At 39.6% G+C, this 19,017-nt stretch overlaps 1 protein-coding gene across 1 annotated transcript in view; it reads left to right on the top strand.

Annotated features, from left to right (window-relative positions):
- Positions 1-1,261: 1,261 nt before the first annotated feature.
- MTRF1 (mitochondrial translation release factor 1) overlaps positions 1,262-19,017 on the top strand; it is a 46,112-nt gene continuing 28,356 nt past the window's right edge. The window contains exons 1-5 of the mRNA XM_021697899.1: positions 1,262-1,747; positions 6,087-6,178; positions 7,580-7,661; positions 7,860-7,967; positions 18,690-18,862. Of these exons, the coding sequence (XP_021553574.1) occupies positions 1,333-1,747; positions 6,087-6,178; positions 7,580-7,661; positions 7,860-7,967; positions 18,690-18,862 (870 nt within the window). The 5' untranslated portion in view covers positions 1,262-1,332. The remainder of the gene's footprint in view (positions 1,748-6,086; positions 6,179-7,579; positions 7,662-7,859; positions 7,968-18,689; positions 18,863-19,017) is intronic.

Here is a 19,017-nt window from a genome sequence, read left to right as displayed (position 1 = left end):
CATTGGCAGAATCCTGCAAAATCTGAATGTTTTGGAGACCATTCTGAATATGTTATTTTCTAGGAGATAATGATATTCAAGTTAGCTGACTTACAATGATCAAATGAGTTAATAAATGAATGCACCGCCTAGTGTAGTAGGAACACGGGAAACAGTAAAAGTTGATTCTCATAAAATTTTGACCCTTATTTCAACTTTGAACCTCAGAATTTTAGGAGCAGAGTGTTTTTCCTAAAATACTTTATCTTTTCCCTTTCTTAATAAAACTATTCTGTGCTTTTGTTAGCTTTTGATCATGTCTATTAGATGGGTGAAGAACAGGAAATTCATGTACACAGCCAGTTTCACCTAACTTGTAATTTTTTAAAGTAACTATTTTTTCCTGATTGTGACAGTAATACGTGCTGTGGGTATAAAAATATTAAAAACACCGAAAGGTAGAAAAAACAGAAAGCAAGCAAAAGGTATCCACAATCCCACAACTAGAAATCATCTTATTAACGTTTTGGTATGTTTGTTTTTTAGGTTGTTTTTTTTCCCAAAAAAATATTCTGTTTACCTTTTTTACTTATATATCATATATCATAGAAAATCTTGAAGACCTAATTGAGATTATATTGTTTTGCATTCTGCTTTTTTCACTTAATGTGAATAATGCCACCCTCCCTTTTTACCTGGCCTACTTTCTTAGTCTGTTAATATCTGAAGTTTTCCTCCTTCAGGATCTTAGCTGAAAGATAAGCACCTGATTGTAGAATTGAGAATGGAAAGCGCTGAGCTCCAAACAGGCAAACTGCATTCTAGTATGAGCTCTGCCTCTGTCTGGCTGAGTAAATAATCATGATTAAGTTACTTGACTTCCTTGGACACCTGGATACCTAAAATTAAAGAATTAGACAAGAAAACAGTTAGTATTTCCTTCAAACTTTAGAAATCTATGTGTATGTGAACCACCTAAAACTTGCATGATTATTTCATACCTTTCAAGTGCTTGTTGACGTACTCAATTCTAGATCCTGGATACTTTCTAGGAAGTAGCTGATTGAACCCAGTCTATTGATGTATTTATTAATTATGCTTCTACTCATTTGCCATCGTTAATTATATACATTGAGTAAATAGAAAACCGTGCTATCTTCGCTTATTTTAATATGTTAGATTCAGAGGTATGAAGAATTATTTTCCTTTTATGAATTACTGAATTTTCAGACTGTGTTTGGAGCTGCCTGTGCCCATGAATGGAACAAGATTTCTTGAGGCTCCTTCCAGCTTTTGTATTTGTAGAGTTGATTTTTTTTTTCAGATTGTGTTTATTATATTTCAGATGCTGAGATGAATCGTCACCTGTGTGCTTGGCTTTTTAGACATTCATCTCTTAATGGTCCCCGCCAGTACCACCTCCAGCCCCAATCTCATCAATTTACACAGATCCATCTTGATACAAGGCTGTGGATTTTTAGACAAAACAGGAATCGCATTCTCCATCATCTGCTAAATAAGAATTGTCCCAGGAGATACTGTCATCAGTCCAAGATGCTGTGGAAGCATAAAGCACTACAGAAATATATGGAGGACCTGAATAAGGAGTACCGGACGCTTGATGAGTATTTGCAGCATATGTCTGTGAATGAAGGGGACCGGAAGTCCTTGAATCGAAGGCATGCTGAGTTGGCACCACTTGCAGCCATTTACCAAGAAATTCAGGAGGCTGAGCAAGCAATTGAAGAATTAGATTCAATGTGTAAAAGTAGGTAAAAGATATGTGTGTGTAAAGAATGTAATTGATTTTATAGGTTAAAGCTTTCTTGAATGCAGTTTTTTAAAAAGCTTAGAATGAATACACTCTATACTCGGAGAAGACAGGATTCTACCCTGGGTGTTTGATGTATTTTGGCTACTAAAAATCAACTACTAAGAGACCAAACTCCTCGTGGTGCTTGCCAAGAAGTTTTTAGGGTCTAGGAGACTGAATATTGACCTTTACCAAAGCTTTAATTTACTGAGCAGGCCTTTACTGAGCACTTTCCTACGTACATAGCAGAGACACAAAAATACAGTTCCTACCCCATCAAAGGGTATTATTTCATCCAGGTATTATTTCATCATCCCAGAAAGAACCCTGCACCTTGTAGCCACTTGCCCCAATTCCCCCTTCCCTACCAACCCGAGGCAACTGCTAATCTACTTTCTAGATTTACTTATTTCAGGCATTGTATATAAGTGGAGTCATATAATTTGTCCTTTGTGACTGGCTTCTTTCATTTAGCATAATATTTTCAAGTTTCATCTATGTTGTAGCATGTATTTGTAGTTCATGTCTTTTTATTGTGGGACTATATTCCATTGTATGGATCTACCACATTTTATTTTTATTTATCCATTTATCACTTAATGGATATTGTGTTGTTTCCACTTTTTGGTTATTATGAACAATGGTGCTACAATTGCCTATCATAACTCTACATTTGACCTTTTGAGGAGTTGCCAGACTGTTTTCCAAAGTGGCTGCACCATTTTTACTCTGCCCTTTTGATTCTAGCTATCCTAGTGGGTATAAAATGGTATCTGAGTATGGCTTTGATTTGCATTTCCCTGATTAATGATGTTGAGCATCTTTTCATGTGCCTGTTGGCCATTTGTATCTCATCTTTGGATAAATGACTGTTCGGATCCTTTGCTCGTTTTTAAAATGAGTTATTTGTCCTATTAATGAGTTGTGAGAGTTCTTTATATTATAGCCACAAATTCCTTATCAGATATATGATATGCAAAACTTTTCTCCTATGGGTTATCTTTTGAAGCACCATAATTTTTTAGTTTTGATGATGTCAAATTTCCCTTTTTTTCTACTGTTGCTTGTGTTTTGGTGTTACATCTAAGAAACTGTTGTGTAACCCACGGTTACAAAGGGTACATCTGTGTTTTCTTCTGAGGTTAAATTTTTTTTTTAAAGATTTTATTTATTTGTTTGACAGAGAGAGTGAGAGAGAGAGAGAGAGAGAGAGCACGAGCAGGGGGAGGGGCAGAGGGAGAAGCAGGCTCCCCCTGAGCAAGGAGCCCAATATAGGATTCAATCCCAGGACCCCAGGATCATGACCTGAGCCGAAGGCAGACACTGAACCGACTGAGCCACCCAGGTGTCCCGAGAGTTAAATTTTTTAACCTTACATTTAATTCTTTGATCTGTGTGAGAGGTGTTTATTTTTAGTTTTGATATTTCTTAGTATTGCTATTGCCTTAACATTTTTTCTCATATGACAATTTTCCAAAATGTACAGAAGTTGAGAGAAAAACACAATGGACTAACCTGGGATTCAACATTTATCCCGATAGTGCTATAGGCTTTTAGTTTCTAAACTTTCTTCTGTGCTCCATCCTGTTCCATTAAGTGTTAGAGATGTTAAGCAATGTCAAGGCTAGTCACAGTTATACCTGTAAAGTCCTGGATTTCCTACCTTCTATTGGTGGTACCATGAGTTTCTCACTATGCTTAATGAGGATTTTTTTTTTTTTTTTTACTCTGCATTATGCCACTCAAATTTGTAATTAATTAGTTTGGGGAAGGTTCTTTGCATATAATAGGAACTTACTAAATGCTTATAAATTAAATTGACATAATCTCTTTCAGCCTTGGTTGTATCACCAGTATACAGTGGTGTATACATTGTATCACCAGTATAACTGAGATTGGATTGGATTGTTTCTGAAGTCTCTTCTAGGTCTAAAAGTCTGCTCTTCTGTAATAACAGTGATAAAAGCAACATTTACAGCCCTACCATGTGCTAGGCACTAAGCTAAGTATTTTACAAATATTATCTCATTTGAATATTCACAATAATCTTACGAGGTAGGAATTATTATTAATGTCCCCATTTTATTGATGAAGAAACTGAGAGCTTAAAATGCCAAAGGTCACTCAGCCAATCAGGCAAGGAGCAAGGATTTGAACCCAATCAGTGAGATTCCACAGCCTCTATTCTTAGCCACTGCACAATGAGTCCAGTTCCAACAGAGTCTGCCTCTGTAGTGTACCTTTCATGAGTCCCCTTCTTATATCTTTATTATATCTCATCCTGGATAGTTACAATACATTCCTAACTTGTCATGCCACTTCCAGGCTTTCCCAGTCCACGTACAACTGTAATCAGATTACTCCCCTGCTCAAAATTTTCAGTAGCTCCCATTGCCTATAAATATAGATTTCTCGATTTGTTATTTAAGAGCGTCTGCAGAAGGGCCCCTGGGTGGCTTAGTCAGTTAAGCATCTGCCTTCAGATCAGGTCATGATCCCGGGGTCCTGTGATTGAGTCTGCTTCTCTATCTCCCTCTCCCTGCCCCCCACTTGTGCTCTCTCTCTCTCTCTCTCATAAATAAATAAAATCTTAAAAAAAAAGAGCTTCTGCAAAGTGACACCAGCCTTTCTGTATAGTGTATTAATTCCCTTTGCATATGCTACCTTCCAAGAAAAATAGAGAACTTGCTGTTCCCTGAATATACATACCCATGTCATCCCATATCTGTCTTTGCACACATTGTTACCCACCAATTTTACCTTGTTAAAATTCATTTCACTTATAAAGTGTGGCTTGGATGTCATACTTTGGCTTCAATCCCCTCTGCAAAACAAAAATGTTACCTTTCTCTGTTTTGAATTTTGATCCTTTATATAATTGTCTTAATTTCTGTCCCTTCCTTCATTATGTGTTCCTCAAAGACTGAGCCTATGTCTTACTCATTTTTAGATTTCCTGCAGCACCAAACATAGGATATAATAGACTCTCAAACCTTTCTTGATATAATGAAATTGAATTAGGTTAGATTTCACACATCAGTAAATAATAAGAGGGCACAAAAATAATTTTATGTGACTGCACATCAGGTTTTTCTGATGTCTTTGACCCAGCAGGTACCTATATGAAGTAATGTCAGCCTAGTTTCCATTTGTGGTATAAGTGCATAATGTGGGGCCACTAGTGATATTAAAATTCTGCAACAGATGATCCATAATTAGAATTTAGTTCAGATGGCATCTATCCAGGAAGCCTTCCTCAAGTGCTAAGGTCTGGGTTAGACCCACTCCTTTATGCCTTCATGGCACTGTCCTGTCACATACTGTGATCGTGTGTACATGTCGATCTTTCCTACCAGACTGCGCCCTTAAGGCCTGGAACCATGTTTTATTCATCCCTGTGTCCCCAACAACTGGCAGAGTATCTGGTGCATAGTAAGTGTTAGATGTTGAAAGTATGAATGAGGCATAGAATCCCACCAGACCTTAATGACTTCCATGACCAGGAAAGAAATTTCAAAGAGCCTTCTCTGTTTTATAATTATGATTTTTCATTTCTGTTTTCTTCTTCACTATTAAGAATCAAACATTTCTATATCACCTTGCAAGCATCACCACTAACAAATGGAGTCTAGGTATCTAGAGCAATGGAGTCAAAGGTTATGAGATCTACTATCTCTCATTGTTAGCTTTTTTGTTGGGAGTTCCAGGATTTAACTTTCCGCTTTTGAAATGATGTGAAAAGGACCAATGTTTCCATAAAGCAGAGGTTACAAAGATGTTTTGTTTGACTTACAGGGTGTTTTTAAAAACTGTTTACTAGGTATAAATATTTCAAGAGATTTCAAAATTCTAAGAGTTCTTATTTCTGACTTTGGAGGAAAAAAAAAAAAATGGAGACTCCAGCCCTCCTGGATTACCCACAGTGTGCTGAGTAATGGCTGCTACCTTTAAGACAAGAAGTGGTCACTCCATTTACTCCAAAACTTACCTTATTTGAGTTTATATTTAATTAACCAGTCCTTTTTCAAGCTTGTTTTATTAATCATTGATTCCTGTAATTAGTTCTAGACATTCAAATCATAAACTCTTTGGGGCAGTGATCATACTTCTTTACACAATGAATTTTTTTAGATATGCTTCACAAGTACTTATTAATATTCTTTAACTATTCTAACTCTTCTTTTGTATAATCCCTCCTTCACAACTGAAATAAAATTTATAGACAGAATTAGGTAGCTATTTAAGAGTTTCCCTGTATTTAAAAACATTTATAATTTTTGTTGATGGTTTGTAGGTCTAAATAAACAAGATGAAAAGCAGTTACAAGAACTCGCATTGGAAGAGAGGCAAACCATTGCTCAAAAAATCCATATATTATACAGTGAGGTATGTTTTAGGAGGTAAACTACTCAATTGTGTTAATATAAAAGAATACTGTTTTACTGAGCTATGCTTTGGTGTTCAAAGTACTTTCTAAACACGAGTTTATTAAATCTTCTTTTAAGATAAATGATTAAGCTGGGTTTAGTACTGTAATTTGCTACAGAATGAGATTGAAGCCATTGGGATGCTGAAGAATAAAACATCACTTTCCCCCTCACCCCCATGAGTAACTATATTCCAAAGCTGTTAACTTGCCAGGTGAGGAGACAGATGCTGGTAAAGAAATTTAGTTCACCAAGAGGAAGAATCAGGGGTTCTTAAGCCTTAGAAAAGGGGAGTGGTTCATAGTGATTGTGTTAATTAAGGATTGAAAATTTGCTTTCTGGATAGAGTGGAATGAATCCAAATGTATAGACACTGTTGGTTCACTCAAGTCTTTAGCTCCCTGTAATTCGATGGGTGATTTGTCTAAAAGACCAACGAAAACCACAGTGCCGTATAGCATCTATATCTTCTACCCTTCTGTCCTATTTGCCATTGTCCTGCCTTCAGTCCCCCTACTCCATAGAGGGGCTTGTTGAGGAGAAGGAGGTGGAGGTCTCAGTTACTGTTATCACTGATCTAACTAGCAAGTCAAAGGCAGAAGAATGGTGTCACTCTTGGTCTGATGTTCCCTCCCACAGACTACCATTTCTAACAGAGATGGAGTATTTAAAAAATTGGCAGTAGGGAGAGTCATGACACGTAGGTAGTTTGATTTGAAAAACTTTTTAGTAATAAACAAAAAATAAAATTGCATCCCTTTTCTTCTTTAGAGGGAAGCTAGTTACTTTTTTAGGAAGCCCCTTGTTTTCTTGTCACAGCTCAGAAACTATTTAAGCCTTATCCTGGGAGTCCTCAATATATTCTTTAAGCAGAACAGCGTTACTGAGAACACAGGGCACGACCTGGGGCCCACTGTCATCTGTGGCAGGAGAGAATACACAATCATATGTAAAGAGTCCTCATTTTCTCCAAGTGAACACTTTCAAAGCTTTACTTCATTCATTAGATGAAAGAAGCTACTGTTCAGAACTAATAAGAGGCAAAATCTGAAAAAAATTGAATGGAACACTCCAGACTTTGATCTAAACTTGGGCATTTTAGAAAATTAAGATAATCTGATAGCATTGTGGAGAATACCCTGACAAGTAACTCCATTGTTTGCATGAAGTGATCACTTATTTTAGGTCTAATGCAGTCTACTTATTATAGCATTTAATGACTAGACCTCATTGGGATGCTATATGATTTTGTTAATTACTGATTTTTTTTTAATGTTTGGAGGTCTTTTGTCTAAAATCAAGCAGTAGTATATCATGGAAAATATACACACAAATGCTGATTTTTTTTTTCCATTTTCAGCTTTTCCAGAGTCTAGTGCCAAAGGAGAAATATGACAAAAATGATGTTATTTTAGAGGTGACATCTGGAAGAACTACTGGAGGTCAGTTAAATAATTTTATTATAAATGATCTAAAAAAACACTTAAATTTTACCTTGGTTTGACACACTATAACTTTAAAAGTCCACTAAATGTGTTTCACTATGGAAACAGTTACTCCCTATTTCCCAAAGGGCCTGTACCTAAGAATGGCTCTGTTAAAAAATCTGTGCTGACTGAATATTTTTTGTATTTTTTTAGGTGATATCTGCCAGCAGTTTACTCGGGAAATATTTGATATGTACCAGAATTATTCAAGCTATAAAAACTGGAAATTTGAACTCCTGAATTACACACCAGCTGATTATGGTAGGCATATTTGAGGATTTTGTCCATAGATGATGCTGAAAATTATTTTACCTCTGATCTTGGTTAGAACTGTGTTGTCCCATTTTTTAATTTTTTTTAAGATTTTATTTATTTATTTGAGAGAGAGAATAAGATAGAGCATGAGAGGGGGGAGGGTCAGAGGGAGAAGCAGACTCCCTCCTGAGCAGGGAGCCCGACGCGGGACTCGATCCCGGGACTCCAGGATCATGACCCGAGCCGAAGGCAGTCGCTTAACCAACTGAGCCACCCAGGCGCCCTGTCCCATTTTTTTAAAGATTTTATTTATTTTTGCAAGAGAGAGAGCATGCACGAGTTGGGGGAGGGGCAGAGGGAGAAGCAGACTCCCTGCTGTGCAGGGAGCCCAATGTGGGACTCGATCCCAGGACCCTGGGATCATGATCTGAGCAGAAGGCAGGAGCCCCCTGTTGTCCCATTTTTTAAAACGTTTTATCTATATCTACTAAATGCTGTAATGCAGGCTCATCAATCTCAGCAGCTTTACCAAAGTAGAGGTCTTAAATGCAAGAAGAAAGTGGGAGGTAGTGAAGGAAGGAATGTCTGAATTAGAGAAAATTTCCCTGGGGAGGATAGATAGGTACCTTGCCTTGAAAATCATTGTTCTCTGTATTCAAAGAAAGATATATTAAGGTTTTTTACTCTAAAGAACTTTATCATTTATGTGATAACAATCTGAAAGTATTATCATTTAGACTAAGTGGCCAATGATATATTAGATTTTTTTTTTAACTTCTTAAAAATTTTTTTTTTAGAGAGAGAGGGACAGGGAGGGGAGGGGCAGAGGGAGAGGGAGAGAGAATCTCAAGCAGGCTCCACGATCAGCGCAGAGCTTGATGCAGGGCTCATTCTCACGACCTTGAGATCATGACCTAAGCTGAAATCAAGAGTTGAATGTTTAACCACCCAGGAGCCCCTAACTTCTTAAATTTTTAAAATCTCAAAGTGCACATAACAGAATAATCTTTCCAAGGATCTGGTTTGCCAGTGTTCCAGCCTTACGCCTCTCCTCATCACTCTGCCAAATCCACTGAAATCATTCTTCATAAAGGATTTTATGAACTTTTTTTAAACTCTCTTTTGAATATATTCTATCTGTCTTATATTCTTATCATTGAAATGTTGAAGTTAAAAATAATCTCCCGGGGCCACTGGGTGGCTCAGTCGGTTAAGCGGCCGACTCTTGATTTTGGCTCAGGTCATGATCTCAGGGTCTTGAGATCAAGACCCAGTGGCACCGAGTCAGGCTCCACACTCAGCGGGGAGTCTGCTTCTCCCTCTCCCTCTGCCCCTCCCCCTGCTTGTGCACGCTCTCTCTAAAATAAATAAATCTTTAAAAAAAAAATCTCCCTATTTCATATTCTCTCATAAAAATTTTCCTCACATTTTTATTCTCTCAACTTCTTTATTGATTGTCCTTATTAGCATTTTTTTCTATCTTCCCTTTTAGCGTCATGTGTGAGTTTCTTGACTTTTCATCTACTGTCCTTTTTTTTGATGTATTCGATTTTTATGGAAATGCAGAAAAAGTTAATCATTTGTCTTTATTTTTAAGTTGGGCTGATAAAAACTTACACAATGTACACAATATCAAACAATACAAGTCCTTAAACTTTTATTTTATTTTTTTTAAAGATTTATTTATTTTAGAGGGAGAGAGAGAGAATGAGCAAGGGGAGGGACAGAGAGAGAGGGAGAATCCCAAGCAGACTCCCCACTGAGCACAGAGCCCGATATGGGGCTCGATCCCAAGACCCTGATCAGGATCATGCCCTGAGCCGAAACCAAGAGTTGGACACTAAACTGACTGAGCCACCTAGGCACCTCAAGTCCTTAAACTTCTATTTATTTATTTTTATTTTTTATTTTTTTAAGATTTTATTTATTTGACAGAGAGAGACACAGCAAGAGAGGGAACACAAGCAGGGGGAGTGGGAGAAGGAGAAGCAGGCTTCCCGCAGAGCAGGGAGCCCAATGCAGGGCTCGATCCCAGGACCCTGGGATCATGACCTGAGCCGAAGGCAGACGCTTAACTGACTGAGCCATGCAGGCGCCCCTTGGTACAGGTTTTAAATACGGTCAGTGGTCAGGAAGGGGAATTGATAGCAGAGGGAAGACACAGCCAGAGCATCCACATGGTGGAAAAGATCTTGGTGTGTGTGTAGGACAATGAGGAAGCCAGTCTACCCAGAGCATATTTGTGGTGGGAAGACATAGTAAAAGGTAAAAGATCTATATGATTGGAAGAGAAACTGGAGTATGTGATGGGAAGACATAGGAAATGAGTTCAAGGGGGTAGAGTTTGAACAGGCTTAAAAGCAGAACAGGCCTTGATTGTTGGAGAGTAGAGACCTGTTGAAGATTTTATCAGTAAGCATATGATTTGGGGGCACTTGGTTGCTGCAGTCGGTTAAGCGTCCAGCTCTTGGTTTCAGCTCAGGTCATGATCTTAGGGTTGTGAGATTGAGCTCTACATCCGGCTTTGTGCTCAGTGAGGAATCTGCTTCAGACTCTCTCTCCCTCTGCCTCCCCATCCCCCGCTCACTTGCTCTCTCTCTCTCAAATAAATAAATAAATCTTCAAAAAAAATAAGCACATGATTTGATAAATACATATCTTAGGGAGATTATTTAGACAGCAGTGTGCGGGATGGATCAAGAGGCTCGATTTAAGGCAAACTGCAGAGAGGTTACTAGAGCAATCCAGGTGTGACTAAGACTTAGACCTGGCATAGACCTGTGGCAGACCTTCACAGGAAGAACGGACAAAAGAGGGGCCAGTGCTGGCCCCTGTGTCCTGCATGCAGTGTAGGTGATCTGATCCTCACAGCCCTGTGAGATAGATAGTATTAACCCCATTTTACAGATGAGGAGCTGGGCTCAGAGAGTAAGTGACTAATCCAAGATCACACAGTTAAGTAATGGTGGTCCTGGGATTGAACTTATGTTTGTCAGATCCAGAGCCACACTACATCCCAATAGTCTGTTCTGACACAAACAAGATGAGCCACGGGGATTCTAATCTTCCTAGCCAGAAAGACTGATATTCATTCAAGTTGGAGAGCAGAGCCCATTCGGGAAGAATAATGGTAAGTTGTTTTTGAATTACTAACTCTGTGGTTATTGTGAACACCCATTTAGAAATATCCAGTAAATGCTGTTGTGTCAGCAGAGCTTTGGTGAGAGAACACAATTAAGGAGAGAGATTCAGTAGCCGTTAGCACAGAGGTAATACCTGACGCCGAGAGAATATGTGAGGGAGAGTCTAGGGAGAGGGAACATTCAGGGCGCCAAACCTTAGGGAACGGCCACACTGAGAAAGATTGACTCGGTGGCAAACGAAAGAGAGGAGTCTGATAAGCAGGAAAAGGATGAGTACAGTATAATATTATGGAAGCTAGAGATGAGAGAGTTTTAAGGGAAATATAATCAGGAACAGCATAATGATGTAATGTATGGTGACTAACATAACAATAAAATTTCAAAAAATCAGGAACAGCAGCATTTTGGGGCATCTTGCTAGCTCAGTTGGTGGAGAATATGACTCTTCATCTCAGGGTTATAGGTTCGAGCCCCACGTTGGGTGCAGAGCTTACTTGAAAAAACAATAAAATCTTTAGAAACAGCAACATTATAAAAGAGAGAATAGTGGCAAATGTCAGCAGTGACCTCTCTCAGATATTTTGAATCCAGTTTTTAAGAACGAAAGATGAACTCAGTAGTTACAGGGAGAGAGATTCTGTGCCAGGGACGTAGAGCAGCCTAAATAATCACTAGACAATGGTTGGGCAACCTGTCTTTTAGATAGACTGGCTTACTAGCAAAATAAAATAATGGTACTAAAAAAGTAAAAAGGACAGGGGCACCTGGGTGGCTTGGTTGATTCAGCATCCGACTCTCAATCTCAGCTCAGATCTTGATCTCAGGGTTGTGAGTTCAAGCCCCGCATTGGGCTCTACACACTGGGCATGGAGCCTACTTAAAAAAAAAAATTTTTTTTTTCTAATTAAAAAAAATCAAAAGGACTTTTTTTAAGGAAGGAAAAATTAAATATTTTACTCTATATTTTTAAAATTAAAGACTAGGAGGGACGCCTGGGTGGCTCAGTCAGTTAAGCATCTGCCTTCGGCTCAGGCTTTAGCTCAGTCATGATCCCAGGGTCCTGAGATCAAGTCCCGCGTCAGCTCGCTGCTCAGCGGGGAGCCTGCTTCTCCTTCTACCTGCCACTCCCCCTGCTTGTGCTCGCGCGCTCTCTCTCTGACAAATAAATAAATAAAATCTTTAAAAAAAAAGACTAAGAATAAATCTCTACTCATTAAAATTAGAAAATAATATTTAAAATTGATTTATTTATAATTGGGAGAAGAAAAAGATATGAATAGGAAGACTAACATAGAGAAGGGGTGAAAAACACCTATCTTGTAAAGTATGCATACTAAATAATATGTGTATATATTTTAATGTTTACTTGAAATGGAGAGGAACTCACAGAGATTCACACAGCACTAAAAGCTAAGGTTGAAAAGAAACATACTTTGAGGCAAAAATTCAGACATCAGGTGACTTAAAGCCTTGTAGTTTTGTGATTAGAGGTACAGATAGGGACAGTACTCAAGCATTCCATGAATAGTCCAAGCTAAATGATTACAAGATAGTTTTTGTGGCAGCAGGGGAGGGCGATAGCTCTGGATATGAAGTACAGGTCCGACACTTTTTTTTTTTTTTAAAGATTTGATTTATTTATTTGACAGAGAGAGACACAGCGAGAGAGGGAACACAAGCAGGGGGAGTGGGAGAGAGAGAAGCAGGCTTCCCGCTGAGCAGGGAGCCCGATGCGGGGCTCGATCCCAGGACCCTGGGATCATGACCTGAGCTGAAGGCAGACGCTTAACCAACTGAGCCACCCAGGCGCCCGGTCCGACACTTTTTATTCTGTATACCTGGCATCTGATAAATTGAAATCTCTTCCAAACTAAAGGGATTCTATGAAAAGTTATGTTATCTCTTCCCTCCCAACAGATTGATGTTTATAATTATGTCTTGTTATTTTCTGCCTGCTAGTTAAATTCAGGGAGAGGTCACTTCGAGTAATGTGATGGTTAATTTTACGTGTCCACAAGTGTGAGAAATAAATTTGTAAGGGGAGCCCTGGCATCCTTGAAGAGCTCTGTGCTGGCTCTTCTCTGTGGGCCACACTTGACAGTAGGAACTCTGGGTAACTAAACTGGGAAACCTAAATGCACTGGGAGTCATTGGATTTCAGGGTGGCAGGGGTCAAGGGGTAGCACTCAACAGGCAAAGGCCAGGTGGGTTTGGTCACTGTCACAGACGGCAGAGCCAAAACAGCAATCGGAGTGGTCTGACTTGTGCAGCCCTGTGCCATTGGCTAGTTGATCCTGCTGTCCCTAGAAGTAAAATAGATAGGAAGCCTAGTAAATTCTTACTTACCTGTATGAGCAGAAAAGTTCTAGATCAAGTGAACAGAAATGTAACTTTAATCACAGAAACAAGTCATGGCCCTTCAATCAGTTCTCAGACTTGAGCCAGTTTATGGGCCCAAACCCCATGAGGAAGGACCCCAATATATTGCAAATATTTATACTGTTAACCTTACTCCCAGCTTCCTCCCAGAAGGGATCTGTGGCTTTTTCCCAGGGTAACTGTACCGTGGAGTCTGGAAATAACCAGACTTTGCAGGGACAGCTGGACGCTGGCTCTGAACTGATACTAATTCCAGGAGACCCAGAACATCTCTGTGGCCATCCGTTGGAGAACGGGCTTGTGGAGGTCAGGTGATGAATAGAGTTTTAGCTCAGGTCCCACTCACAGTGGGCCCAGTGGGCTCCCAAACCCATCCTGTGGTGTTTTCCCCAGTTCTGGATACATAATTGGAACAGATACAATCAGCAGCAGGCAGATTCCCCATGTTCTTCCTCTGACCTGTGGAGTGATGACTATTATGGTGGGAAAGGCCAAATAGCCAGTAGAACTGCCTCTACCCAGGAAAATAGAAACCAAAAGCAATACTGCCTTCCTGGAGAGATTGCAGAGATAAATGCCACCATTGAGGACTTGAAAGATGCAAAGTTTGTGATTCCTACCACATCCCCATTCAACTGGTACAGCTGCTGTACCAGATGTGGTTTCATTGCTTGAGCAATTCACACCCCCTGGCACCTGGTATGCAGCTGTTGATCTGACAAATGCTTTTTTTCTCCGTACCTGTCAGTGAGGACCACCAGAGGCAGCCTTCTTTCAGCTAGCAAGGCCAGCAGTGCACCTCACTGTCCTCTACCTCAGAGGTCTATCAGCTCTCCTGCCGTACATCGTAATTTAATTTACAGGGATCTTGATCGTCATCCTCTTCCACAGGATATCAAACTGGTCCAGGAGAGCCAATGATATAGTTCCAGTTACTACTGATACCTACTGATGGTAAATGTCAACACTGCTAAATACGAGTGTTTATCTCCGTTATTCCTCCCAACAACCCTTGGAGGAATGGAGGTTGAATTCAGGGCTGTGTCGTGTGCTTACACGTGCCTTGAAGCACTACTCACATGATCTGCAGTGTGAATGGCTTTTCATTCAGATGTGCAGTGCTGTAGCCCTAGTTATGATTACCATTTAGAGAAAAGGAAACCAAGGCATGAACAAATGAAGTAACTTGCCGGTGGATACACAACTAGGAAGAAGAGCTTAAATTTGAACCCAGGCAGCCTAAGATTGGCTCTAGTAATCTCTACAGTAAAGCTGCAGCCTTCTCCTTTCAGGTCATATAAATTCAAATATGCATCCTCCACATGAAGTAGGTAAAGGAGGTGAGGGGAATCATTTTAAAAGTACAGAATGATTGTGAGATGGAAAATTTTAATTATTGTTCGCCTCACTCTGTCTCTGTTTCTGGGTATTTTTCATAATTGACCCATCTTACTATACTGAGTATGAATGGTAAACAATTACATTTTTCACGTCGTCTGACCCTAAATGCTTGTCAGCTTCTTTTTTTTTTTTTTTTAAAGATTTGATTTATTTATCTGAGACAGAGAGAATGAGAGACAGAGAGCACATGAGAGGGGGGAGGGCCAGAGGGAGAAGCAGGCTCCTTGCCGAGCAGGGAGCCCGATGTGGGACTCGATCCCGGGACTCCAGGATCATGACCTGAGCCGAAAGCAGTCGCTTAACCAACTGAGCCACCCAGGCACCCAATGCTTGTCAGCTTCTTTATCTGGTATTCAAGAAGATAAACAGTAATCTGTTCCACCACTGGAGGAAGACCAGCTGTGTTGGACTTATTTTTTTTTAAGATTCTATTTATTTGACAGAGAAGGAGAGAGCACAAGCAGGGGGAGCTGCAGAGAGAGAGGAAGAAGCAGGCGCCCCACTGAGCAGGGAGCCCAATGTGGGGCTCGATCCCAGGACCCTGGGATCATGACCTGAGCCGAAGGCAGACGCTTAACTGACTGAGCCACCCAGGCGTCCCTGGGTTGGACTTTTTAAGAGACAGTAGGTCAATCTCTGATAAGGTACTTATCTAAGGTATTTTCTAGGGTAATTTAAAACTATGCCCAGGGGTGCCTGGGTGGCTCAGTCGTTAAGCGTCTGCCTTAGGCTCAGGTCATGATCCCAGGGTCCTGGAATTGAGCCCCACATCAGATGCCCTGGTCAGAGGGGAGCCTGCTCCTCCCTCTCCCACTCCCCCTGCTTGTGTTCCCTCTCTCGCTGTGTCTGTCTCTGTCAAATAAATAAAATCTTTAAAAAAATAAAATAAAACTATGCCCAATTTTTATCCACCATGCTGACTTTATTTTTTTTCCTCAGAGATTGATTTATTCGAGAAAGGAAGAGAGAGCAAGTGTGTGTGAGTGGGAGGCGGGGCAGAGGAGAGGGAGAGAAGCAGACTCCCCGCTGAGCTCAGGGCCCGACGCAGAGCTCAATCTCATGACCTCACGACCTGCGTCGAAACCAAGAGTCAGACACTGCACCGATTGAGCCCCCAGGGCCCCACCATGCTGACTTTAGAAACCAAGTGGGTTAGCTCTGACATCACAGCACTGAGTCTTCATTAGAAGCACATTAGGAACATGGCCGCGGTAGTAGCAGCATAGTTAACTCAAGGAAAGGAAATCTGAGTTAAGGGTTTTATAAGCAGCAAAACTGACTTATGAGTACAAGGGTACAAACTTACCAATATGCAAGAATTCAGGACACACTTTTCCCATGGTCCCTTTCTGAGGAATCTACTGGAAAACAGGACGTTAGACAGCTAAAATATGAAGTACTGACATAAGGAGTAGGGGAAAGCATGAAATATGTGGCTACCTGTAGAACGAGGTAGTAAGAGGGAAGAATACAGTATGTAACAACTATAAGCTCGACAGTATAGAGTACAGCCATTTGAAAAACAGGGGAAGAACAGGAAAAGCATATGTAAAAAAGTTTTAATGTTTTTAGTGATCATATTGTGGCAGAACTCGTATTGTTATTCGGAGACTTTTGTATGTGTACTACGGGTAAAGTAGATGAGTAGTTACGAGATATTCTAATTGTAGTATCTTGCCTGTCCCTGAGAACCAAGATTCTTGGTATAGAAGACAAGGGTGATAGAGAAGAAGCCGTCATCTTGAATTTATACCGGAAGTATCAATTGTCCAGAACTGCAAATGGTCTGAGATTTTACCCTGCCTACAAGCTAACAAGTTAGCGTGCCACAGTTTCATGGGTCAGAGGTGGAGGACAGTTTATTCCTCATAGAAACAGTAACCAGAATATCAGCATTTTTCTGCTGGTTGCATGAGCCCCAGGTCCTACAAGGCAACTCAAAGGCCAGACGATACCTGCCTATGCAGTAGGTTTCATTATATGAGAGGAACTCTGAGCTTAGGGATCTTGAATTTTTATTTTTTAAGATGTGTTTATTTTAAAGAAAGAGAGCACGTGAGTGGGGGGGGGCAAAAAAATTGAACTATTATTTCTCTCTGAAAGGAACCAAGACTTCTTGGAGAGATCACTGATTTCAGGTCTGGGGCAAGAAAAGTTCAGGATAATCCTGGAATATTTTGTTATACCGTAACAAGAGGCGTGTCAAAAAGAACTCAGAAATTAACTTGAAGAGGCGCCTGCTGTAGCCCAAGATGGATAAGTTGAGCTTCAATCATAATAATTGCAATTGGTTTAAACATGCTAGATGTATTCAAATCTTTGAATTTATAATGATATTTTAAAAATAATTAGTCATCTTCAGATGATTAAATAACCCTAATTCATTATATTATAAAATACGTATATTGGTAAAACAGGTAAAGGAACAGAATCAAACATTTATCCTGCCTTTCCTGTGTAACTCTAGCACAGGGTAATCAACTAGTAGACAAGGGGAAATGTCTCTTTATAAATGTATTTTAGCTAATAATACGTGACAAAGAAATTACAGAATTAGACTATTACTATTTTATAACCCATGATACATTAAATATCAAAGACTGCCAAGACTATAAAAAGAAAGAAAACAGTCATTATGTGCCTCCTGTAGTCTTGCCAAGGAGCTCAAGCTGGTGTCTGATCCAGTCTCTGGATCCATCTGCCAAATCGTAGCCAGTACAGAGGGCAGAAGAACAGGTTCAATTAATTGCACCAGGAGTATGCAGTCAGCAAATTCATACTGTGGGAAATTTTACAGGTCAACATCCATGTTCCTCAAGAGATGATTTGCAGGCAACAAAAGAAATGGGTGATGAACATAAAGATAAAGAGATTTAAAAGACATCAGACTTTAGGGGGCGCCTGGCTGACTCAGTTGGAAGTTCATGTGACTTTTGATATTGGGGTCATGAGTTCGAGCCCCACATTGGATGTAGAGATTACTTAAAATAAAGAAGTAAATAAACTTAAAAAAAGAGGACGTCAAACTTTTTTAAATGGACAAAACTAAACTGTAGCAGATTTAGGTAATAAAATTTTAACAAAGGAATAAAAGGATCACAGTTACTTGTGAGAAAGGGAGAGGATTATAACTGGGAAGGGGCATATGGGAGAGCTTTTGGGTGACTGGCAAAGTTCTTTTTCTTGATCTTGTGGTCATTAAACCATTTGATTCATGTGGGTTTTTTTATGTCTATATGTTATTTTATAATAAAACGTTTTTTAAAAAAATATGTCCAATAAGAAGAGACTAGCCTAGGCATTAAGATTTTGGGGGGCTTATCTGCACACTCCACAGATAAGCAAGAGTAAATTTCAATAGATTCTTGAAAACTTGGGAGGACTTTCAGAGTTATCCATCATTATTAACTTGTTACATTATTGAGCATTCTTTTATATAGGCACCATATCAGCCTAAGATTACAGAGGGCAGTTCAATACAGAAACTGTCCCAGTATTTTTCTTCTAGTAGTTTTTTTTATTAAAAAAAAAAAATTGTTTACAGAAAATTTAGAAACAAAAAAAGTATAAAAAATAAAACAAAAAATACACTGTTATTCTGTTCCCCAGAGATAAGCATAAATAATGTTTTGGTAGATTTCCTTTTATATATGAATATATTGACATTGGGAAAATACAGTTTTGTACCTACTTTATGTTCTCATCTTTGGCTCTATACTTGCATTCAGGCCTGAGATTAAAGGTATTTAAAATCCAGATCCCTTTCAAATTAATTCATTAACATTTTAGGATTTTATGTTCCTAGGTGGGCTGCATCACGCAGCTGCCCGAATTTCTGGTGACAGTGTCTATAAGCATCTGAAGTATGAAGGTGGGATTCACCGAGTTCAGCGAATCCCTGAAGTGGGCCTGTCGTCAAGGATGCAGCGCATTCACACAGGAACCATGTCCGTTATTGTCCTCCCTCAACCAGATGAGGTAACCTCACCCGGAGGCATTGAAAACTTACTCTGACTTAATGGGGGTTGTGCTCAGAAAGCTTAGCTTCTAGCAAACTGATTTCCTGATTTTCGGGGTTCCCCATTGAACTTTGCAGTCTCTACTAGGAAATTCTTTTTTTTTTTTTTTTTTCC

This window comes from Neomonachus schauinslandi, chromosome 3 (genome assembly GCF_002201575.2).
Source record: "Neomonachus schauinslandi chromosome 3, ASM220157v2, whole genome shotgun sequence".
Taxonomy (NCBI): Eukaryota; Metazoa; Chordata; class Mammalia; order Carnivora; family Phocidae; genus Neomonachus; species Neomonachus schauinslandi.
The sequence above is the reverse complement of the archived record's forward strand: the minus strand, read 5'-3'. Positions and strand labels throughout refer to the sequence as shown.